The sequence below is a fragment of the Cephus cinctus genome, unplaced genomic scaffold, assembly GCF_000341935.2.
Source record: "Cephus cinctus unplaced genomic scaffold, Ccin1 Ccin1_scaffold0404, whole genome shotgun sequence".
Lineage (NCBI taxonomy): Eukaryota > Metazoa > Arthropoda > Insecta > Hymenoptera > Cephidae > Cephus > Cephus cinctus.
The window spans coordinates 10,949-36,776 of NW_014333088.1; the positions used below are offsets into that span (position 1 = coordinate 10,949).

Here is a 25,828-nt window from a genome sequence, read left to right on the forward strand (position 1 = left end):
GGTAATAGTTGTAGGTCAAACTAATTTTTTTTTGAGGTGAATTTGATAGTTAAAGATACATCTACAAAAATCATTAAAAATTTAATTACGTACCTTTTCGTATAGTTCTTTAGATTCGGTATCATTCAAATGACTCAAGGGTAGAACGTGATTTTGAATTACAGGATTATCGATATTCATATACATTCTATTCACGACTAATTGCTGATTGCTACTGAACTGACCAATCAGATCATTCCTCTCCAGATCATCTAATTTCATTGGCTTTGGTATTACTATTTCTTGTACGTACCTATGAACGTTATAAGGAATTTATTCCCGAACTTTTTATAAGTAACTTCTGTTGTAATTATCAATTACCTAGACGTATAATCACTGGCGTAGGATTGTACGGGTGCTATATTTCGAAAAATCCAAAGTATGGCACAGCCTATCGGAAATGAAATTAATGAGGCTAGAATACTGATGACAATTTCAACGCTCTCCAATTTTAATTCGCTCACAGAATCCATTTCATTGTTGCCATTTCTGAATTTTGGATAAAACTCAGTTATGCACGCCGTAATGATTAAACAATATGTTACAGTCGATATCACTCGTTTTCTTCGTGAATTACATTGAACGGCATGCCTAATGAATTACCGGAATGTCAATTAATTAATTGTATCACTTAATACTAATTGAAATGATACTAATTTTGTTTTCATTGAATTTTATGGATTATTTATTTACCTCGTAAAAACTCCGAACAGCATATGATGACCAGCACACGTAATTCCATTCATGGCATTTGAGTAACGCATACGCCAAGGAAAATTTTCAAAATTCATCAGTCTATAACAGGTAAATCCTATAGACCCTGCATAATTAAAAATCATGAGTTACTCGACATTGACGATTCATAAAGTTAATATTGCTGCATGAAGTAATAAACAAAAATTATTTATACCGTCGCCATGAAGCGGAGACAACCATGATTTTATCAAAAAGAAACTAACGACGTGGGTTTGTGCATCATGGATAATGATTTTATCAACGTACCTGAAACATGAAAAAGTCATTTTTGGTAATTTAAAAAATTTTATTTCGTCCAATTAATAATCACCATATAGGTCTGGGACCCCTATGATTATGCCATACATTCAAACGATAAACGTCTCCTAATGACGAGTCTGTTTTTATGACAAAATAATCCATGCCACCACACGTCGTCACTGGTCTCGATAATGATTCCAGCACATGGACATTGCTATTACCAAGTGAACCTTCCAGACTAACTGCAACCTGTTATGATCAAAATGAGAAGAAAAAAAGGACGTTGATGATTCTTAATCATAATATACTAATGTACTTTCGAACTCGTAGCGGCATCCTCATTCTTTCCAGTATATAATTTTAATATATATGAGTATGAATGAGACTCATCATTATCCGGTAGCATGATAACTTTTCTCTGACTCTTATCCCAATGATCCCATTTACTAGCCCAAAGGTACAATACCAAAAAGCAGAATAGCAAATAAGCTATGAACCTGAAAATCATTTTGAAAAAAAGTAATCCACTTTTCTAACTACTTGACATTAATCTTAAGATCCGAGCATTGTATGTAATGTACCATGTGATGATTTCGTTCTCGACGAATTGTACGAACATAGAAATTTCACTATGCGAATAAGTCGTATTAACGACTTGTCTGTAAGTCGCTGTGATTGTACTCAATCCTTTACAATGACAGGTCATTGAATTGTCAGTAAAGTCATCCATGATTTTACAGTGTGGTAACCATTTGGTCATCGTTTCGTTCCAGCGCCAACAATGTACCGTGAATACACGAAAAACGTATGTAATGTTTCTGCGATAACGTTCTATTTTTGATGATTTTTCCTCAAGAAAATCATCAGGAATCGATGGATCTAAATTGGGCATGAGTGACCTCAGTGTGACCTGCGCACAGTGAACATAATTCAAACGTTTTCATTTTCCTAGAAACAACATTAATGTCCATTCGATTACTTGATGAGGTAAAACTCCAATGTAAAAGAATACTGGTGCATTCGTTTTATTTTCAGCATCTTCTTCTTCGTCATTGTTGTCACCATCATCGATATCTCTATGTATAGTCCACTTTTTCATTGTCGTCAAATTCAGTTCCCGATATCTGGGTATGGTCTCAGATTCAAAAAAATCGTTTATCACAGGTGCATACGATTTTGTGACAATAACGCGAAGTATCACGTCATCATTTTGATCATCAAATATTATCACTAATCTGCCGCTTGGTTGTACTTCTAATCTCGTTAGTGATATATCATCATTAGTGTAACCCCACGATGGCTTCACACGCACGGAACCTATTTGCCAAAATGATGAAGATAGTCATTTTTATAAATACTGCTTTTAACAACCGTAATTGTAGTGGTAGAAAATGTTACTTTTTATCGTTTGATGATTCATTGACTCCAGGGAAAATTTAAAGTTAGCAATGGCAATTGCATTGGCCGAAATCCTATTGTCTTTGATGGATGTGTAAGTATTAATGGTTGCCTAGTAAATACATTTAACTTTGTAGCGCACGGTAAATGATTTTCTTGTATAAACGTCAAGCCTACCACTGGGAACTTAAATTCTTCTGATTTGCCAAGCGTTCGTCGAGAAGGATCAGCAGTAAAGATTATTGCCTCCAGATCCAAAAATTCATTGAGCCATTGGAATCTATTAGACACCGAGACGTTTGCAATGATTTGATGATTTCGTCCGATCCACCACATGTCTGGGGAACTTCTACGCAATAGGAGCGATAGATTCTCATCGAAATTTGTCACCTCGATACTTTCGTGAGGTACGATTGAATGACTTAATAAATTTGAATATTTTCGTAGATTATTTATATATGCTTGATGACTCGAGAATGAGTCCTCAGCAAGTGATTTCTCGATCAGTGAATGCGATGTGCTAAGAATACTGACACCAATATCAATCAAATCGGTTCTGGATACGTTATGAAGTAGTGGATCATTCAAAATCTCATTCAAAATCAATTGAACTTTATCATTATTTCGCTGATAATTGTGCTTTTTTCGTATTTCGATCAGTAATTTCAGTGCCGATATTGCATACTTCATCGAAATTGAATTTAAGTATTTACAACGAGAAAGATATTCCACCTGTATAAAGACAAAAAACATATAATTATTTTCAAAAAAAGTAAAACTGTAAAAGTATGCTTTATACGGACGAATCTATGAATACAAAATAAACGTACGAAAACATATTTGTGGTAATTAATAAAGATTTCGTCATCATCGTTCAACGGTCTTTGGACCATCGTGCTGATGGCACGTAGAATCGTCCATGCATTCTATTGAGAGTCATAATTAAGGATAAATTAATTAAGGACTTAAAGTAATGTTATACGAAAAAGATATAATATTTACGCTTATCACAGCATGAACATCTGCCTCGACGATATGCCTAGTCGTCATAGAAGTCATAGAGGTTATCAAAGTTTTAATGAGTTTTATCTCACTAATTACTCCTAAATAAGCTGCTGTAGGATAAACAGTTACGTTAATTACATACGATTCCATTAAACCAGTGCTATCAGTAGCATAAATAACAACTCTAGTAATGTATTCCATTTCTGGCAAACCAGTTGCTAAGGTAATATTCGAAAATTCTGGAAAAACCTTAGAAAAAAATTATTGACATAATTACAAAGTTATCATCGTGGTCATTAGTATTTCTCAACAACTTACATTAAAACTAATCAATAATGGTTCCTGGCTTGGTAACATGTATTGAAAAGCTTCATAGACAATTGGTGCATTTTGTGATAAGAAATTGTTACACATTATAGCAAACTGTGTAAAAAGAGCGAATCCCTGTTCTGGAAAGATTGTACAAGTACCAACTACGAATTTCGGAACTGTTAGAAAACTCAAAGTTGCAATTCCATCCTTTTTGGTGTCATTTGTATGCCCTGCAGTGACCGTGATCTGGGATAGAATTATTTCTTTAGTAGAATCTTCGAAATGATTGAAATTCAGTAAAAGTTTATTTTTACTTTATAACGATGACTTTCCCGGAACACTCTAGCCTTTACGATGAACATGTCATCGTCCACTACGAAATCGTCAGTTCTTAAAATTGATAGATTAGGCTGATCGTCACGTATGCAATCCCATTTTAGTTCAACATCCTTAGATTTTATTTTAGGCAATGCTTGCAAAATTAATGGACGATTAATTGCCACCATGTTTCCCTTGCAGTTTTGAATGCAATTTATGCGAATTAGTTGAACATCTTGTGGAACCACCTATAATTTTAGGTTCACAATAAGTTTCTTAACACGATTCTTGAACGTATTTTATTTCATAAAAATAGGCGACCTTAAAAGCTCTTCTCAACGTCATTACATCGTAAAGTTTTAAACTATTGAAGACGAACGTGAGTAACCAGTCACTAAATTCCTTACTTGAATCTTTACATTCTGCATTGAACTTTCAGCGGTATCCGATTCCACTTTAACCATGAAATCATAAATGACCCCAAGTGTAAGTACATGATCCTGAATATGTATAACCGGTTTCGTTGATATCATCTTAAAGTCATTTATCCCACAAAAATCTGTTGCAATATGCTCGACCTTTTTTACTGAACAAAACCAAGAAAAATTCAATTGGGTCTCTCTAGGTAAATCAGGGTGATAGGATTCAAAAGCGCTAATCTCAAAAGGTTCGGTTTCGTGAACATTCCAGAAACTACCTAAGAGTAGAAGAATGATCATCATAATAAATAACCGCCCTCATAGATTAAATAATCATTACCTCCTGATACGTGAGCAACTATTTTGTCTTTAACAATTTGAAACCAGGTTGTAGCATTAATCAATCCTCCACTTATAGGTTGTACCATGTTTACTGACAAAACGAGGACGTAGTTTCCGTGAGTTAACGTATATGGCGAAGCATGATATTCAGCATTGTGAACGCTAATATTCTGTGGAGTCCTAAATGGCAATTGGATTAGCCAATTAGTTAAAATAATTTTTTTAATTATCGCTTCCATCTATATACCTTTTGAATTCCGTTGCAGGTGCTGAGAAAATACTTGGAACGGAAAATAATTCCCAATGATAATTGAGACTAGTTTCAGGGCAAGATACTCTGGTCGAAGCATAAATATCGATACTGTCTCTACGATGATAAAGTGTAGCTTTGTCAGGAGTCTGAGCAGAGTTTTTCAAATTTAATTGAAAGGTGCAATTGGCTGGATCGGATACACGAATTGGAAATACTGAATTGAAGATGAGTAAATTATTGCTCCAGGCCCTGAATGACATATTATAAATTCCTTCGTTACTGTAGGTATGAGTGAAATTGATTGCATATGCAACAAAGTCATTGTTTTCAATTGGTTGAAATTTTAGATTTATTAACTGATCATTGATGTTCTCAATCCTGTAAAAATCCTCTTGAGTCATTTCTATTACTTGTCCTACATATTAAAAGGTAACATTGTCTTATCAATGTCCTTCATTAATGGTAGAGAATTCAATGATTCCGGAAAATGATCACTTACTGTCCGAAAAATCAATGGAAATTTTTGGCAAATATCCAGGATTATGAACCAAATACAAGAAAGTTGATGGAATTAAAATATACTGTTCAGGATGATGAAACAGTCGAATTTCTTTCATAGTAGATATAATTCGCCTTTTAATGATTTTGCAATCAATTCCTGTACGATGATCGGGACAAGTACATACGTAACCACCCGGAAATGAATGGCAAGTACTTCCGTCCGAACAAGGGTCGTTTTTACAGCGATTGATAAACTCACAATGAGGACCTGATGATTATAATGATTTCTTGCATTACAAGTATTTACTATAATAACTAATAGTACATACCCATGAAACTTTCTAAACAGACACAAATACCGCATTCATTCAAGCGACCACCATTTTGACATTGCGGAATCCACAGATTATTTAACATCTCTGACTTCGTTAATGACTTCAATTGACCTGGAGGCAAACATCTGTACCCTCTTTTCAGACCAATTAAATTATCTAGACATGTCCAAGCAGGAGGACAGCTATTTTCATTTTTGAAATTGCACCAACGTTTTCGATCATTTTTATAATAACAGGCAAAACCATTTCCTTGAATTGGTACGCAGTCATCAAAATTCTTGTTGTACTTCAGACAGGTTGTGTTCTCTTCTTTGCAAATATGACTCCTCAATTGACAGTTAGCACCCTCGTATCCTGGCTCACAAACACATTTGTAGCGATTTGCAATGTTATTGTACAACAGCGTTCCCGAATTTTTGCAAGAGTTGCCATTGATTTTTCTTCTCGCAGCTGATTCCCAAATGCCTTGATCATGCATGTCTTCCTCTAAGTTTTTATAACGAAGTAAATTTGAAGAAGCTGTTTGCGATATAAATTGACGTCTATCTAACGATGAAACACCAGTGGAGTAAATGATGATCCAACAAACATAAATGACTTGGAAATAAATCATTTTATCGATGATGCTACTACACTTTGACTGATCCAATGAGATAGTCAGTCTTTTATTTTTAATTTACACTCGATAAATTTGATTTATTCCTACGTTCACTTGTACATTTTTACATTTTCTTTGTTCTTCTGTTATTATTAATTTCATTATTCATCATACGATCTTATTTGTATATCTAAAACATGTGCGATATTTTAATCATTATATCTGAAGCAGAATAGCAACCCCAGCTAAGGTCCACTTGGTAGGCTTGTCTCTGCTCTTAAGATTAAATGTCCAAACATAAGTCGGTCCGCGACCCCTCGTTTTATAAACGGGACACTCATACACATTTTTCAGTTCCTGTTTATCCTGTGTAATAGCCTTAATATAAATGACCGGCATTTGTGGGAATAATTCCTTCAGTTTGGATTCACTAATTGCTCCCAGTGCCATATCCCACCTGGCTCCTTCCATATAAAGACTATTAACATATGCACCTTCTCTTGGAGGCGCTCTAAAACACATAAGGTTACGTATGAGATCACGACATAAATTCAAAGTTAATGAGCCAGAAACGATCAAAAATCTTACGTAAATTCTTCCTTTTGTTTCTTAGTGACGTCACAATGTAAACACATCTTATCTAAGGGCCACTCGTTTTTCCTTGCTGTCTGTTGCATTATGGCAGTTAGGAATGACTGAGGATTAAAAAATCCTGCTAGCCAGACTGATGATGGTAGCTGTAAAATGCAATTAGTATGCATAATTAAAAATCAATACTATCATCTGGATAAAAAATTAGGTATCAAATGCCGTACATTAAAATCAGCTGTCCAGTTAGATAACTCAGCCACCCTATTCATCATGTCAGCAAACCAATTTGTTAATCCAAGACTTGACGGATATGCCCTTTTTGTCCAAGATGGTGGAACTGAGTCCATGTATAAAAAATTTTGCAAATCTTCCATATCAGCATTAATTGTCAATTCACCCTAAATATTGTAAAATATTAAGCAGAGTGATTTGTTAAAATGTATACATATTATAAATGCGAAATAACTATATTTCTAACTTTCAAACCAAGTTCTAATTCGCGAAGCGACCTCTTGAGCTCACCGCACAGTATATTCATTCTTTCGCACTCTTGAAAGGCTACAATGATAAATGGCGTTCTGTCCTCTACCTAGAAGAATATCAATATAAAACATAATATCAATGTTACTCCATATAATTACTTTGGCCATGAGTTCAGCAATATTGAACTCTTCAGGAAGTTTGTCTAGCAGATCCTCAATCAAACCCCTAACTTTTTCTTCGCGGGACATGCCAGCTCCAGTCGATTCGCCAGTATCCCTTGGTTGCATTTCCAAAACAGTTTTAAATAGATTCTCAGAAGTGACAGTTAGGAAACCTGGAATTTATAAATATTCATGTTCTTTGCAAACATATATGTTCATGAGAATATTGATTAGATCTACGACATCTGTACCCACCTATTTCAGCGTTTGAATGAAGTCCATAGAGAATTGGACTTTCGGGTGGTAAAAAATCATCCAGGTATTGATGATAACTTGGATAGTCACTGTTTGGTGGTGCTAAAAATCCAGGAGCTAAGAACAAATCTCCATCTACTAGTTCTGGCTGAAGATACTCCAATAGATAAGTCCTGCATAATCTTCTGTCCCAATCGTCAGTAATATGTCCACCATACATAATCTCGCCAAACAAATATCGCAAATCTTCCCAGGGTACTTTAGTATTATTTTCTAAATAATTTAGTAGCACCGACACGCTGATGGTCAAATCCCCCACATTGAAGGGATAAGACTTTAAAATAAAAAGGAAAGAAAGAAGAAATTCAATTTTAGTCTCTTTAACTCAATTGACCAGTCCATTACCCTATTCCATCCTTGAGGTCCAAACTTCCTGCGTTCAGCGACAACTGCATGATAATAACAAAGCGCAAAAAGTATTGCCTTGAACTCTGACTCTTTTGTACAAGAGTCCAAAGTTTCTTGGTTGAAATTATCTAAAGCTTTGTGAATATTAGCATGCATCCCTGTCGGTGGTTCGTTTGTGATTTTGATCGCAGATTCCAATATACCCTAGAACAATTTTTGATACTTTATATACTGAAACGTCTATTGAAAATGATTATTTACATTTTATGCAGAATATTTAATATTTTGAACTCACTTGAGGTACTATAGATTCATGAGGATCTGGATTAGGTTCAGCGCTGATGTATAGACGATAACTTGGATGAGGATCATCTGATAGTTGCTCCATTTTTTTTTCTAAATTTGGTAACCAATTTTTTACCAAATGCACGTTCTGAAGTATCACCCAATGACCATTGGCAGCTGCCACATCCATAGCTTCTTCAGCAACCGGTTCCTGACCTTGACCAAGCGACACATTGTGAAAGTTTCGACCGTCGAACGTGAAGCCTAGACGTTTACCCAGCTTTTCAACATCCTACATACAGAGGAACTATTACTAATAATTCTAACATTACTTAAATTCAAATATTGTTTTGATGTCTACCTTAAGAGGATCTACTCCAGGTGATAATATAAAAAAGACAGGTGTTATTGCGCTGGTCTCCTCGTAAGATTTTTCAAATGGGGGTGATCTAGATTCGATGAACTTTGGACCTAGTTTTTCTTCCACAAAACATCTAAGATTAATTATAGGTTATAAAAGAATTGTCTGTTAGAAAACGGCTTTCGTGAATCGATAATATTTTCACTGATTTACCGCACTGCATAAGTCATTCGATCCAATCGTAGACAACGCATCATGCAGAGTCTTTGAAGTGCACTTTTATTCTTCCATTCCTGTGGAAATTTCTCACGTTCCGGTGTTTCCGATTCTATAAATTTCTTCCATCTTTTAGCAGCGCCCTCGATATCACGATCAAGATTCCTAAAGTCTTCCATGCCACTGAGAAACTTGATACCACCCCAGCTAGTATTATTAAGAAACTCCACAGGACTTGTCAGATTTGGTGTGTACGGAAATCTCAATAAGAAATCCAGTTCAGGTTCAGAGATTTCTTTAGTTTGAAGCAGTATCTAATAAGAAAATTGTCATTTAATATACCATGAAGTATATGACATATTATTATTCCTTTATAACCCACCTGTACTATCATTTGGCAAAGGAATATCAGCTTATCACTTTCAAAGAGACCTCTACTAGTGTACAGGAAGACCATATAAGTTATACTGTCTATTAATAGTAATACGCGTTTAGATAAGTTATCTGAATATTCGGCAAATTTGATGGCATTTTGAAAAACCACACTGAATGCCTTCAATGAAAATTGATACAACATATTTATCTTGTTGAGATCATTCAAGATGAAATACAAGATACTGGCTCTGGATGCTGCTGGCCTATACCATTCCCTGGCCTCGTCTATCTTAACTGATGTCACTTTAGCTTCAGCTACTTTTATCTCAATTTCAGCTGCTGTTTTCTTGGTTGTTTCTAAGTTCACCACCAAAGCCACGTCGCTTAAAATATTTGGGCCAGCAGAGGACAATCTTAATGTATGAAAAATATTCGCATACATATATTCATATTCTTCAGATTGTTTTTTTTTTATTATTAACTGTTCTTAATTATTAATACCTGTGAAGTAGATCGTCCTCAAGTGTCTTCAACGTTATCTTAAAAGTATTTTGTTGCTTAGTCAATTCTGCTTTAGTGGATTCCAAGTCAGGACGCTCAGCTTTTACTACTTCGCCGAGTAGCTGCTCTTCTAAACCATCTTTAGTAACGGTGAAGTTGATCAGTGTAGTCTGAGCCTGCATTTCTGGTTTGTAATGAGGATTTGCTAATTTTGTTTGTAGAATCAACCGGAACTGGGGATTATAATCAATTTCCTTGTCTCCAATTTTGATGGCCCTGGATCGATAATGTTTTTAATCAGAGTATGAGATACATGGATATTTTGAGTATTTTCAGATTTAACTTGCCTGCCTTTCTTTACTAAAACTCTTCCAAGAATGGGATCCAAAACAGCATCAACCGATTCCATAATATTTTCTAATAACACCACTTGGCCATTTGATATGGCAAATTCAATCATATCCAAGTAATTTCTTTGGGTGAGTCTGAGAATTTTTAATTCGTCACCGTATTTGTTTTTGATCCATTTTAGACCCTGAAGCTGTGGATCAATCATAAGTGGCCATCTTGCAGAATTAGTTAGAATCGTGGCATTCTCGGATGACATTCTATCGGTTGGTAGTCCTAATTATTCGTTAAACAGTTAAAAATAACTCAATCGTCAAATAAATCTAAACATTATTAATACGTTGCCTTCGTTGTTCCATTGAGCAATCTGTGCATCGTCAGTCAACAACGATAGTGGATCCAAATTAGGTGTTTGCGGTATGGGAATTTGCAAACTTGCCAAAAATGGTAACCAATGCAAATTAATCAAATCCATTCTGTATTTTCTCGTGAAGCATCCCACATATGATATAAAGGCTGTCACAAGAAGTACATCACCCGGTATAGTAACCCCTGAATTCTGTAACCTGCTCGCACGGAATAATAAATTTATTAATAACCTTAGATCATCCATATTAGATTAAATTGCAGAGATCCTATCAATTCTACCTACACTTGTACAGTTTCTGCCCAACGTATTTTCTCTGAAGCAAGACCATTCACCAATCTATTAGCCAAGTCAATTATCATCGCAGTATTATCAGCCTCGTCCTGGCATTTTTGTTTCTCTGCTAAAGCCACATTCATTTTCTCACTCAAAATGTCAAGCATTTTTTGCAGTTCCTACAAAATCAAAGAAGGCCAACTAAGGATACTTTTTTTTTACTTGACTCAAAAAGATCATTGATATTGTATATGATAAGGAAATATTAATAGAATGAATATTCTTACAGCCAAACGAACTCGCAGTGCATTCAATTTATCCATTGCAGCTTTGAGTTCAGCATTGGCTTGTGCTAAAGCAGCTCTTAGAGGCTTTACGTTCTCATTTATATAATGAAAGACCATGATATTCTTGACCCAGCTGCAGAGACCAGCTGCAGCCTGTGACTTGGAATAGATGAAATCAGGTTCAAAGTCTGTTGTAAAGATAAAAATAGAATTTGAAACCTTGACCGTTGATGAACATGCAGCATTCAAGAGAACAAACCTTTGTCGTTAATATAAGGTTGAATAGCCTTCACAACGTCAGGATGGATATTCTCTTTGTCGTAATTTCGCAATTGTGATAGAAACGTATCTACGGCTCCCATCATTACTTTACAAGCTTTCCAACTACGATCACGTGGTACTTTTCCTTTCGGTGAAAATAATACCAAAACTGCCTGGGCTACGTTCGCTACTGCATCAGGTGGCGTACCAAATGACTTCAATTCAGTTAGATTGTTCTAAAAAATAATTAAAAAGATACATTCAAGTAATAACGAAAATAATATTCCTCATTGCTCATTAGTCATTCCTAATGATGTACGTTACTTTATTCAAGGTATCCAAAGCAGCTTCTGCTTGTCTAACTGCTGGTTCTGCTCTCGCCAAGTCTTCATCGCATCTTTTTTGTCTCTCCGAGACCCTCTCTTTAATTTCAGCCACTTTGGCTTCCTCCTCGGATGCTAAATAATCAATGATTCTCATTGCACTATATAAATGTTTAAAAACTGAATTAGCCCTATATTTTTTTAATTACGCACCTATGGACTTCTCTACTTCGGCTTTCGTATTCTCAGCTCGGACTTCAGCTAGGATCTTATCGGCGATTTCATTCTTTCGTTTGAGGTCTACTTCCTGAACAGCTAGAACGGCTTTCAGTTCGTCGACCTAAACGAACATGAACAGTGAACATAGTTGAAAACTTTGATTCAGGTTTATATCCGGTACCTGCCCAGCACAACTGGCTAGTTTAGTCAGACCATTTGCTAATCTAATAATCATTGCTTTCAAATCATATGTCTTTTCGGCCAAAAGCTTAGAATACAAGGCAATTTGTTCCAAAAATGACTTCGGTGTAGTGTAATTATATCTCTTTTCATTTTGCAAATAGATTTTCGAAGCTTCGTTCACGCTCATGTGCACAAAAGACATGAAGAGGGAAACGGATGTTCGAAGTTCAGTCGGTAGTTCCTCAAGCTCCTACAAAATTATAAATACATTATACAATTCATGAAATTTTCGTATTTAATTTTATACCCACTTCGAGAAATCTAGCTGATACTGATTCCAGTGCTTTTTGCGGCCAATCTTGAAACCAATTAATTGAAGTGCAATTTACCAAAGCTGGAAATTGTCTAGCTCTTTTTCTTAAGGTAGCACCAACTGGCGAGAAACACAATATGCATTTCAGTTGCTTCCTCACACGATCAATGAAGAATTTCCAACAATTCTCTTTCGTATCAATAATTCCAGCTTGTTTAACCTGTCGATAAAATTTCACTAGTATTAAACAATTATAAGACTAATAAAATAATCAAGGCACACATATACGCATCACGCTTATATAGTCACGTTTAACTAATAAGAAGTAGAATTCATGACCACGACAAACTTTGTATCGTATTTTGATTGTATGTAGAACATGATAATCTCTATTAACTTATTGTTAGCTGCGAATAGCTTTGAAAAGGAGTGTGAATAAAGTGAATCCAGCTGACCTCATTTCTAATTCCATTAATAACGTTGTCCATCTCGTCGTCAGAAAACAATTCAGAAATCTCACCAGATGCTAGCATATCATTGACTACAACCAGGAACTTTTCCTGTGCAACTTGAGAATCTGTCATCAGGAAAGTGATTCCCATACTTTTGAGACCGGCTTTAAGGTACAGTTGAGCCAAGTCTGCCCTAAGATCATTAAGTCCATAACCTTTTTTGAGTTGAACCTGAAATACCTTTTCAAAGCATCATACCGAGTCATTAGCACTCTTCGTAATTGTTATTGATCATAATAATTTTAGAACTAATTATGTTACTTCTAATGATGATATAAATGATGCTAAACGAGACAACGATTGTTTTCCACTTCCACCAACGCCTACGAGAAGTGCATTTCCTCTCGGTGCTTCTAAGATTCTGTTTATTCGACACACGTCGTACATGGCATCATCGAACATAACAAGATTCATGGCGGAAACCTAATTAGAAAAAACGAAGGTTTTTTATCACTAAAAAATAAAAATTTTATCAATAATCTAACCAGTTCGTTATAATTGGATAATGCATCGTCCAATAATTTTGTCAATTGGGGCCATTCTCTAATTGGCATATATTTTGGTTCTCCAATTCCCTCGGCAAAATGACAGTAAATGAGAGGCTCCGCAAAGACTATTGATTCATCCAGTTCCTGTGCACAATATAAATGATTGTATACGTGTAATTAAATAAGATATATCATATCAAAATTATGATAGTTACTGGTATATTCTTTCTGAGTGCCTCTCGAAGTAATTGATCGAACATTTTTTTGTCTTCGTAATTTACTAATTTATCGCAATAAACTCGTGTTGCCTCGTGAGCGTATAATCGGATTGCTGACATTGGCAGTGGTATAGTCTCCCCATTGGCAAATAGACAACCCTGGAATTGTAAAGAATTCAATTACCGCTTATCAGAAATATAATATCTACAACATAATAAATTAATTATAACATACTTGAAATATATTGGACAAGTCGCGCAGATTAAATGTATAATGAAATTTGATAGCAGTTGGTAGAAAACTGGCGGTAACTTTTTCATGAAGATATAAGGCCCCTGCTATAATAAATTCTGTCATTTTTTGAACTGCTATTCCAATCTTTTGTTGTGGATTTGCAAAATGTTGCGACAACATTTGACTATAAATTGTCTGTAGAGCATCCTGACTAGGGAAGCTGAAAATTATTAATGAATAAAATTAAATTAACGAGTAGTTGAAATAATTGATTATTACAACCGGATAAGTAAAAATCTATTAGTCTTAATGAAGTAATCGCACCTTACTGCAAAAACTGCAAAGTGTCTTTGTAAACGTGGATCTATAGTAAAACTGCCAGCAGTAGGATTCATGGAGGACACATACTGCGTATTATGAATGTCCTTCAGGGTCAGCTTAACTCTATCGTACCTAGTATAAAACAGTACCAGATTTTCAAACAATCGTTGTTATTAATAATACTGAAAAATGCCTTATTATTATTACCAATGACCGTAATCCATATGCTGTCTAATAAGTGTATGCGGCTGGACAGTGCCGTACGTATCTACTTCAGGCATATTCATATCATCGATGAAGTATACAAGAAGTTTTGTACCGGGTGGTCCAAAGTTACGACCAGCCTTTTTCTCCAAATGCTTCTCTAGGATTCTCTGTAGCATTTCTAATCGATGGAAAGAAAATGAGCAAAATCCAAAATGTTCGAGAATCCCTTAGACTGTTTATATACCTGAAGTCGTATAGAAATTGAACGGCACGTTTGCTATGTTATAATTGTCTGACAATGATGATAACTTCTCAGCAACGATGACACTCTTTCCAGAACCTGCGCTACCAACTAACATTACTGGTACCCTACGCTGCATCAGTAGATCCATGAAGAAACGAAGTCGTGCAGTTTCACCAGTTGGTACCAAAGTCGACTAAATAATGATATTACTTCAATTTGATCTCACTTTGTTTTTCAGCTAAATTATTGATCATTTTTTATTTCACACCTGAAGGGGTATGTCCATGTCCAATTCGAATTTGCCAACTTTCTCGCTCCAAGGCACAAGTTTTTTCGTTTCGTTCTCTATGTAGTAGCTGAAGATGGTTCCACCCGCTGGAAATTTAATGGCCTTGAATTCGTTCACCCACCACTTACTGAACTCATTGCGCCAATCAATCAACTGGTCTTGAAATGTAGCAGAACCGAAGGCCCAGATGCATGCAAATGCAAAGTATATTTCCACCCTTGGTCAAACAATATACAAAGAGTCGATAAAACAATATGAGTACCAATTGTAATTTAATTATTAAGCAGTTCAGGCGTTACCATTCTTTAGGACAGTCAGGTGGCACGTTTTCTTTTGTTAAAAAGCAGTCTAACAAATTGCACAACATTTCCAGATGGCATATTTCAGGTATCGGTGTTATTTTCTTGAATTTAGTCTTACTCGATTCCAACAAGGGCGGTATATACTTGTCGAAAAGAATAACTAAGTTGGCTCTTTCTGAGTTGTCTCTTGTTTCTATCCAACTGGCCACAAACCTGTGCATGAAAAATTGAACGTGATTCAAAAATCTTCCAGAAGGAAAATCGCTAAGAAATATTTATTTCAGGAAATTACGGATTCCAACCCAGATCCTGCGGGTTGATGTAAAGGATACCTGCTCTAGATACAGTGGCAGGAGTGGCTGTTCTGAAATAATAATTTCGAAATAGAATTACGCGAAAATGGATAATAACCGAAAATAAAAATGAATTCATGGTAAAACCTCAAGTTCGAAATTTCGAACAAGAGTCTCATATGCTTGGTCAATGCTATTCTTTCGTTACTAGCCAGTGTCAATACTTTGTTGTCATCCATAACAGTGTTTAATGATTCTATCCACATTGGATCTATGTCGCCATCGAATACTATCCATTTGGGGCCATCGCCACTCATGTTAGCCTGATCCCTCATTAGGACGGAGAACAACCTAAGTACCGTTTTTTCAATACGATTAATAATTAATAACATTATATGAGACTCTGTCTTTTACCCATCTTTCCATTCTCTGGTAGCTGGATTGATAATACCAAAGAGTTCGTCGTTGGTTACAGCTTTAGGATTCAAATCATTGTATATAGGTTTACGTTTTTGATTAAAATACGTTCTGTTCAGTGTTTTCCAAACTTGGGTCTTTCCGGTCCCTGCAAGTCCCACGATGAACACTGAATGTCTGACATTAAAAAGCTCTTCCAGTTGAACGACCTAACCGAAAGGCCAATTAGTTATAAGCTATTATTGACAGGTTAATGATCAATTTGCCATACCTTTAGAACAAAACCATCTTCAGGTTGCATCTTCAAGTCTAATGCAGCACCTCTGATCATCTTTTCAAAATCTAAGTCTCTCTTTCTTGGCACATCCAAGGCAGGAAATAAGTCTCCTATTTAATGTAATTGTTCATTCATCAGCGGCTTTCAGAAATTATAAGGAAGTCCATCACCTACCAATGAGGCCCATGAACACTGGTATATCGTCAGTCACTATTTTCGGTGTATTGAAGTCGCGAAGAGCTCTCATCAATACTTGATCTTCGGCTCTATGCCGGTCACCACGTTTTAACTTTCCAGCCACTACCAGAACTGATTTGATGGCTCTCAAGCCCCAATCATAGTGATCTTGCTTAGATAAAAGTTCGCGACAAAGTGTATATAATGTTATAAATTTTCTGGCAAGCAATCGAGCTTCTTGAAATCCTTCAGCGACCAACATGATTTCACAAATCAATTCAAAGTCAGGAACAACCATAGCACAAGGTCTGAATATGAAGAAGAATAGCATTATTTTTAAATAAATGGTTTAAAGGACCTGCTTTATACTTCTAAAATAGTGACCTAAATAGCGTTTTCAGATTTTCAGGAAGTTCAGTCCTACCGGCATAACCAGGATTCATCGTTATAAACATTCCTACAGTATCGACAATATTCAATTCTTCTCCAAAGAACAAAAACTTCTTCTTTCTATTCTTGACACCGTCTAAGACAGACTTTACTTGAACAGCAACAACAGAAAGAACTTCAACGGAGATCCTATTGAACTCATCAAAGCATCCCCAAGCACCAGTCTGCGCCAGACCCTTGTAGATGTTGCCGCATGACTAATTTGTTAATTAAAAACTGTAATAACCAAGCATGAACGAATTTATGTTTAGACAATGTAAATCTGTACCTTGTAATCCATCTGTTCGGAACAATTGAACACATAAACCATCTGACCAAGCGCTCTACCAAGATCTTTAGTAGTTTCGGTCTTACCAGTACCAGCTGGACCAGCTGGTGCACCACCCATGATCAAGTGAAGTGATTGAGTCAATGTTATATAACATCTGTCAGTCAGTGGTGTGATTACTAAACGTGGTACATTTCCTAAATACTCATAACCGTAACTGAAGCTAGCGTCACAAATATTGGCAAAGCAATCGCTTAACTTATCATCCCATCTACAATGTAATTAGGTCTTGTTATATTTGAATTCAATGAACATTTTGTTTGTAAACCAGTGTGTCGTCTACATTAACCTGTGCCTAAGTTGAGATTGCCACTGAAAGCTGGACGAACTTTCAGCTTTGGTAGATATGAGTTTTCCAACAACATCCCTAGCGTGAACATCAATTGTGCAAATGGTCATGATCTTCTGACGATCGCTTTCGTCAAGATCGCCACAAAGTATCGTGATCAGTGCATTCAGCTGATTGATTTGCTTTTTCTGATAATCCTTAAGTGCGTTTTCAAAACCTTCTTCTAATCTGGCGAAAGCCATATTTACTTCAGTTGTCCACCAAATCTGAGTACCGCACAATGCCGGTTGTGCTTGATAATCAAATATCCAAAGTTCACGTGGTTTTTCATCGTAAGATACTACAGCCTGTCCAAAATGGAAACGAACGGTTCTTCTCATTGCATCTGTCACTCGATTCAGCCATATCTCCACCTTGACAATGAAAATGATCGATGAGATCAGTCCTGAAGTTATTTTTAATGAGGACAAGTTCTGTTTCTGACCTTGCCATTACAGTCACATGTCCCGTGCATAGCCATAGATTCGCCATCTTTGGCGATCATCGCGTTCGCAATTTTCGTCGGCTTCCCACCTTCCATTTTCCAGACTAGTTTTGCAACAGAGTCGTATAACTTGGCCAAGTGTCTGCAAACCAGTTCAGGATTGTTACCTTCAAATCAAAAATCAAATCATTCTTAGTGTTATCAAATGCACGTGAATCATGAATGTCAGATAAATTTAAGCTCTTGCACCGTTGCTGAGAATATCGAGAAGATCAGCGGGGGACACGAAGTAAAATCTTGGATACGCCAGTCTTTTTGTTTCCAAATAATTCGATAATGCTTTTTCACAAAGATTCAGTTGCTTTTGCAAATCCTCAAGGCGCTCTTGTAATTTTGGTTTATTTGTAGCCTTTACTATGTTCATAGTGGACAAAACTTCTTTTAGTAGTTCCTAAACAAAAAATTTCATACAATCGACTCGAAATTATGCATTAGCATATTCTGAACAACGTGGCACCTTGAAGTCTCTGTCTATTTTTTCAAAACGCTTTGAGTCTTCGGGTAACTGATTTCTAATATCCTCAGAACCGATAAAGATGCTCTCCAAATGCATCCAAGCTCTCTGTACTTCGAACCATACGTTGATAACTGCATCGGCGTTACTCAATTTTTGTTGCCAATCCGTGACCTCGTCGAGAAAGTAACCAATATATTTTGAACCAAGCATATTTTGTAATTGAACCTGAAATGGATGTAAATAATTTGACAAATTTCAAAAACTAATTAAATAACTTTGTAATTACCTGATTGTCTTCTAGTATCTCAATAATCTCTTCACTTATCTTAAGTACATTCAACTTCGTTCTCTCGTGCACCTCCTTATCAAATTCGAGATTAGCCCAAGTGTTATGTAACTCCTTAAGCGTCTTCTCCATGCCCATTTCCTTAACTGCCTTATCGACAGTATTCTTCACTTCCTCCTCATATTTGTGCAATTGTAATTTGAGTAAGTCTTCCAGAGTCGTTTTATCATCCATAGTAAATCTGACCTAAACGCATAAATTGAGGAAAAGAAATAAAGCCAATAAAATTCATTCGTTCATCAACAAACATTAAAAAAGCATGGTATGCAAATTGTCATGCAAATCTAAAAAAAAAAAAGCAGTTGAAAGATAACGACAGGAAGTGGAAGGTATCAGTCAAAGCTTACAATGTATTTGTACCTCCAGACAGAAAACATTTTCGTTGCACTGTTCAGCATTGAATGTTCAGCATTTTCGTTGCACTGTTCAGCAATCAAACATTTAATAGCTAGATAGATACCTGAGTTTCAGCCATAAGTTGCTGCCAGTGTCTGTCCCTGATTGCGGGATTTTGAAGCTCTGATACAGCCCTTAACGAGGACATCATGTTTCTGACTTGGGACTCTGTGTGAGTGTACAACGCCCAAGATCTGGCCTCCTTATCCAGTTCTATTTCATAATATTAAATACAATAATAATGATTATTTACAAAATCATGTCAAAGTGCAGTTCAACTAATGACATTCACTCACGTCTCAATTCTCTAGTCAATTTTTTACATTCCTGATCCATAGCTTCCACGTCTATTTTTTTCCAAACTGTCGTTTTCCATTCATCCAGGTTGGTATGAATGACGTTAACGTAATCCCAAAGATGTTTCAACAGCTTGAGTTCCCTTCGTGCTTGTTTTATCTGCTTGAAGTCCTGAATTTGCTGCTCGTAGATATTCGCAGTTTCTGTCAGTGTTTTTAATTCATCTTCTAACTTCTCTATTTCGACATTCAGCTTATCAAGCTTATCGTACACATTTGAGCAATAACTGCAAGGATAGCATTTAAAAATATTTTACCTCCTAATTCATCAACTGTACATTAAATATGAAATGATGGAATCATACTCGAACGCCTCACTGGCATGGAAGACTGTCAAGAACTTTTGCTGTCTGAAGTCGAAGAAATTTGTTCGTTTGCGCAATAATTCTATCTGGTGTGCCAGCAATGGGGCTACTACTTGTTTCACCTGAGCTGCCAATTTTTGAACATTCGTCCACTGTTCTGGTAATTCTATTAACCAAGTGAATGTTTCTTCGCCGAACTCTACTTGATATTGTTGCAACAAATTGATGATTTCCTGAATTTAAATTATATCATGAACACCGGATTTTTATCATAATTATGACTTCGTTGGTACCTTAATGGGATCAAAAGTGTCGTCAATTTCGTATTGTCTGTCTCTAACTTCTTTGAGATAATATATAGTTTGAAGCAAGCCATCATAGTCGTTTTCCAAAACAGGCTGAACGAACCGGTTGTGTGCTGCGCTCAAGAATTCCGCAAGCTTTTGCAAACTGAAAAGAAAAAAATTTATTCGGCAAAAAATCTTAATTGAACCTACTTGTAATTATAAAGTGTATACCTGGTGTTGACGTGATTCACTAAATGGTTTTTAAGTAAGTTAGACCATTTGCAAATAGTATTGAGTAAGGCCTGCTTAAATGGTTTAACGTCAATACGAAACCATCGAAATAGAATTTTTTCATTCTCGATATGATCGCACTTTGAGTACAGATCAACGAAAAAATCGATTTGCTTTTTGAAATCGGCCAGTTCCGGTTTCTTTTCTTTTATAAAGTCCGACAAATTTTCCGGAGCTTGAGCCACCAGCTCCTTTTCCTCCGCCGTGAGCATTCTAGCATACTTTATAAACAGATCCAAATACTGTTGTCTATCCTCTAGCCAGAGCCAGGAATAAGATTCATAAACCTTGAATGATAATTAACAATATTTAATTCATTTATAAACAATTGATAAACGAAAATCTTACTAATGCATATTCCTGCGCCTGTACAAGAGCAAGTTTCACACGATTGCAAGTTTCCTCCAACATAAAAACAATATGTTCATCCTCGGCAAGATCGATCTTCAAAATTATATATAATTAAGTAGAGCATGATTACTCTAATATTTTCTACAGTTTAATGATTACCCCATAATGTTCTCTCTCGATAGCTAGATCAGGATCTATACGGGGTATCCAAATACCCATTTTCATCATATCAAATAGCAGTCCCTCGAAAAGAGTATAAAAATTATCCGGAATGCTCAATTCGACTGGCGGACGGTAGACAATATCCGGTATTTCCAAGCACAGCTGAACTTCGAACAACGGCGATATTGACTTCATAGGATCAGTTTCATCGAGGATGTAACAGATACTGATAGAAAGCAATTAATTAATTAATTTTTTAATTAACGGATCATGAGCATTTACTATAGCACCTGGTAGAGGCTGCCTGAATTAACCCTTTTGATATGAGACCATCCACGTATACGAGATATGGCTTCCATCTGATACGACGCTGTGCTTCTAATTCAGCTTCTATGGCAGCTTCCTCCTCTTTTCGACGTTTCATTTAAGTTCAAAGATTCAAAAATTCAATATTCCACTTCAGTCTTACCTTTTTTTAAGATTTCCGATGGCGTCAGCTCTACTTCCGGTTCTTGATCATCCGACTCTTTGGCTTCTTTACTTGTGACCTCGTCGTCTTTAGCAGATGCATCCTGTGTTTTCTCATCTACGTCATCAAATTCACCTGCATTTTCACCATCTTCCCCTCCGACTTCGGAAATTCTCTCCTTTACTTCATCCTCTATTGTATGAAGAACATCATATGAGTATACCTCATTAGAAGTAACAGAGACAACAACATTAGATACCTTCAGCAGCATCATACTCATCCTTAATGAACTCTTCTTCAGGTAGTAAGTCAAAAAAGAGTTTGTAATTCTCTTCCAAAACTCTCTCAATTTCTTGAGCAGTTTCGGATATCTCACGATATCTCTTTTCGAATCTTTCCTCCCGCTCCCCAAGGGCCAAAAGATGTTCGTCCTTAAGATCCTTACGATCCAAAACAGGAATCATGGCCCACGAATACAACATCTTCATCACACGTTCAATATTCTCCTGAGCTTTGAACACTCTCGCATGGAGTTTTTTAATAATTTTCATCAAATTATCGATATATTCCGCTACTTCTACAAATCGAAATAAAGGTATTATTTTAAATAAAACGATCGCACAAAATTGATTAGCACACCTGGTGAATTCCAATTATAATCCCTTTGACCCTGATCAATTAGTTCATCGATACGTTCAATCTCTTCCCGGATCAATTCAAATTCTACTGGAGAGCTAAACTTTCGAATTCTGTTATACCTGAAAACATGAAAATAAAGACTAAAAACTATTCTCGATCTTATGCTTAAAAGTGGGAAGCGTACTCAACTAACCAATTGATAGTTAGATTGAGCTTGAAGGTACTCTCAAAAAAGAACTGCGTTCTATCGAACAGTTCCATAGCTTCCGTCGGTAAATCAGTTCTCTGCATAATAATCATATACCGTGTTTCCCTTAGGATAGCTACCAGCTCAGAACTAAAATTTTGTTCTAGAAGGTGATCTTCAATAATATTATGTAGACTTTTACTAAGATTGACTGTACAGATTTCAGGAACCTTCGTAGCCCATTCAGCAAATATTTCTTTGTCCGTTTCATTCAACAAGACCTTCACGATTAATGAATCATATCAGTCAAGAACTTTGGGTCAATTAATTATCATTGAATTTACCTGCAGCTCATCATGTTTGGCTTGAATCTCACGTGCCGACTGACTGGCCAATAACGGATGATCAATTAATTGCATGCATTCCAAAGGACGATCGATACGGTTCATTAATTTCATTATGCAACACAATGCACCAGCCACTGGTGGAAAATACTGATCGACCACCATATGACCCGTTCTTTTACGAGTTTCGAAATTTTCATCGAACAGGACCTAGTTATGCAATAAAGATGACATTGGATTAAAAGCTTATGGATAAAATACATTATGGATGAAACGGGATTAAAATTAATAGGTATTAGGTAATAGGTAATAGGTATAGGTATTAGGTAAATTAATAAAATCTACTTGGAGATGTATAATAGCATACCTTAACAGTGTCTAAATGCGTGTGGATCATACTTAGTAATTTTTCATAATTAGGCCAAAGCTGTGTTAGTATAATTGGTCTAAGGGCGATCGCTCCCATTATCCAAATTAATTCGAATAACGTATCGGTGTTGTGACATTCCGAAAATGCATTATCAAATATAGATGCCAATCTCCTGTCATATTCTTCTACCTATTGTATACTCAGATAATTAATTTTTTGTGTCGATAATTATTTTTTACGTTAATACCTGTTTTAGAAAATTTGACAAATCTTCAGTGAAGCCATCCTCTTCCGGTAATAATATTTCGTACTGAACGCCAGAAAACTCGGAATACAATTTACTGAATTCCTCGTAAATATTATACGCCATTGAGCACAAAACTTTTCCCTTCGAAACAGTAACTTTGTAATAAAGATTTGTTTAAGAATGTAAATAACGTGTGGAATTACTTTCAGTCCTGAAATTTCTATTCTCTCCAGCTTGAGGTACTCTTGTGCAATTTCGAAGAGAGTCTATCGAACACGTGGTATGTTTAAGAAAAATCGAAATCATATTAAAAAATGCCTAAATACCTTTATCTCCTTCAGCCGCTTTTCAAAGTTACGTAATCGAGAAAATATTAATTTCTCATGAAACGTCCATAAAACGGGCTCAGCCGGCGGCCGAAAGTAATTTTCAATTTTTTCACGAAAATTCACAAAACATTCTTGAAAATATTCTATTATCTCTATTGTCTCCGTAACTCTCTTTGCATTATCATCGATATCGCCTTGAAAAAGCGATCCGGGATCGAGTGTCTTGCTAGCCTAAATGGGACAAAAAATTGTAATTAATTTTTGTACTAGTTATCAAAAAACTTGTTTTAATTTTTTTGCATTTTTTAAAAATCATTACCACATGTATAATCAGATTGGCCACTTCGGATAAGAGTGTTATTATCCTAGTGGTGGTGCAATAATACCTAGAATTAGCCCAAGTCAGACAAATAGAGTGCAACAGCGATTTAATTTTTTCACGAACTTCTGTGAACTCTGAACTCTCTATTTGATCAAAGTACGGCTGAAGAGGTTTCAAATATAGACAGACATCGCGTGCCTCTATAACAGCTAATAGGAAAATTGCTTTCAATTGCTGTTCTAGAATTCGAGAATTATACAAAACAATCTACATACATTAATACCTACCGGCTACAACATTTTTAAAAAGCGTCTTGAAACACGGTAAGTAAGGACTGTCGGTAAGTTCAAGCAAGGATGCCATTTTCTTTACCCGTGGATCCTTCATCTGCTCGTAAATGGTTTCCAAATTTTTGAGCCTCTGACGCCAAAATTCAATCTCTGTAATTAATCATTATTTCATTGATTGGCCAATTTTTATTATAAGATTAATCGACCGTATTTCAGTAGCAATATCATTTTGAATTAAAAACGACATACCTGAACTGGGTAACGGATGATCATGTTCATCAATAATTCCACTGCTATCTTCGTTCAGGATGTCATTAATCTGGATAGCCCATTTAATGATTATACCTTCAATATCACTTTTTAGTGTGATGTCAACTTCTTGACCGGCAGTTTTTTGAACATTCCACTCGGCCTCGAAAATTCTTTCAGCTCCCATTGGCATCGGCAGTAAAGTTTGACCTGTCATTTTACCCCGCACCTGCAAATAGTCATTGGCTTACTTGTTGTGAAAATTGATTTAAGATAATAATATTTATAAATTGACACCTGACATATCATGCTACGTAAATCATAAACATGTTTCTTCACATCTTCACCCACGGTGGCAGGCCAACCGGTGTGATTTTTTGGATTTGATAAAATAGGAACGTAAACCTGTTTGACAAATTCAGGAAAATTATGAAACTGTAATCTTTGTAGCGATGTAGAGTATCGTTGTTCGCACCTCTTCGACGAGGACAGCAAGTTCATCAATTGGCTTTGGCGCCATGTCACCAGGAATCAAAATTTCAAGAAAATTCTCTTGGGTTACTTTGCTCGGTTGTCTTTTCAAAAAGTATGATGACTTGATCTTACTTCCAGACTGAATGCCGAGATATGGCAAAAGGACACCAGCTGATGACATTTGCATCACCAGTATCATTTCAGATGCGGTATTAAAAAACTTTAAAATGATATCCTATCGATATTATGGAAATGTTATAGAAAATAAATTCGAAATAACGCTATTTTGTGCTCGAAAAATTTAATTTTATTAAAGTTTCAAGTTTATACCTTTAAATCATCATTGGACATCATTTTATTCCATTTATCCGTTTTGAGCTTACTAGAACGAATTAAATATTGTAATATAAACTCAAACCGCGAATCTTCTTCTTTCTTCTCTTCGTTCTTTTTGCTTGCCATTTTAAGACAAACTAATTAAACTATTTTGACAAATGTCTTTATATCCCAGTCTTAGAATAGATTGATCAACATTTTGAGAGGAAGGAAAAAAACAAAGGAAACACGTGAAACGATAATACAGTGGAATTTCGATAACTCGAATCTCGAGGGAAACGAAATATGCTTCGAATTATCG

General features: G+C 35.9%; 3 protein-coding genes across 3 annotated transcripts; all 3 read right to left on the reverse strand.

The window, feature by feature from the left end:
* Positions 1-81: 81 nt before the first annotated feature.
* On the reverse strand, positions 82-2,653 carry LOC112494307 (polycystic kidney disease protein 1-like 2). The gene is made up of 9 exons (XM_025084780.1): positions 2,434-2,653; positions 2,015-2,352; positions 1,617-1,945; positions 1,352-1,532; positions 1,106-1,284; positions 950-1,041; positions 733-859; positions 361-528; positions 82-292 (listed from the first exon to the last, which is right to left on the reverse strand). The coding sequence occupies exons 1-9, from the start codon at positions 2,453-2,455 to the stop codon at positions 82-84; spliced, it is 1,647 nt and encodes a 548-aa protein (XP_024940548.1). The 5' UTR covers positions 2,456-2,653.
* Positions 2,654-2,695: 42 nt separating this feature from the next.
* LOC112494308 (sperm receptor for egg jelly-like) lies at positions 2,696-6,396 on the reverse strand. The gene is made up of 11 exons (XM_025084781.1): positions 5,913-6,396; positions 5,582-5,851; positions 5,077-5,497; positions 4,828-5,009; positions 4,476-4,765; positions 4,065-4,316; positions 3,757-3,996; positions 3,436-3,687; positions 3,264-3,359; positions 2,824-3,165; positions 2,696-2,713 (listed from the first exon to the last, which is right to left on the reverse strand). The coding sequence occupies exons 1-11, from the start codon at positions 6,394-6,396 to the stop codon at positions 2,696-2,698; spliced, it is 2,847 nt and encodes a 948-aa protein (XP_024940549.1).
* A 210-nt stretch (positions 6,397-6,606) lies between these two features.
* LOC107267445 (dynein beta chain, ciliary) lies at positions 6,607-25,705 on the reverse strand. Its single transcript, XM_015739186.2, has 66 exons — positions 25,522-25,705; positions 25,193-25,426; positions 25,015-25,122; positions 24,718-24,946; positions 24,466-24,618; positions 24,176-24,387; positions 23,854-24,087; positions 23,731-23,793; positions 23,528-23,668; positions 23,278-23,469; positions 22,911-23,120; positions 22,573-22,847; positions 22,380-22,498; positions 22,000-22,317; positions 21,741-21,932; positions 21,562-21,679; positions 21,269-21,497; positions 21,107-21,202; positions 20,699-21,045; positions 20,474-20,630; positions 20,181-20,413; positions 19,816-20,102; positions 19,584-19,732; positions 19,064-19,309; positions 18,778-19,002; positions 18,510-18,711; positions 18,261-18,427; positions 17,777-18,189; positions 17,428-17,698; positions 17,094-17,356; positions 16,707-17,017; positions 16,527-16,642; positions 16,253-16,464; positions 15,986-16,189; positions 15,838-15,909; positions 15,543-15,758; positions 15,223-15,460; positions 14,955-15,147; positions 14,711-14,888; positions 14,507-14,635; positions 14,183-14,402; positions 13,945-14,106; positions 13,727-13,873; positions 13,503-13,664; positions 13,185-13,421; positions 12,728-12,949; positions 12,415-12,666; positions 12,228-12,354; positions 12,016-12,149; positions 11,690-11,927; positions 11,431-11,618; positions 11,153-11,322; positions 10,846-11,066; positions 10,500-10,776; positions 10,153-10,428; positions 9,659-10,064; positions 9,274-9,590; positions 9,061-9,193; positions 8,710-8,991; positions 8,412-8,618; positions 8,007-8,340; positions 7,749-7,924; positions 7,586-7,696; positions 7,332-7,505; positions 7,105-7,253; positions 6,607-7,027 (listed from the first exon to the last, which is right to left on the reverse strand). The coding sequence occupies exons 1-66, from the start codon at positions 25,651-25,653 to the stop codon at positions 6,733-6,735; spliced, it is 13,701 nt and encodes a 4,566-aa protein (XP_015594672.1). The 5' UTR covers positions 25,654-25,705; the 3' UTR covers positions 6,607-6,732.
* Positions 25,706-25,828: the final 123 nt, after the last annotated feature.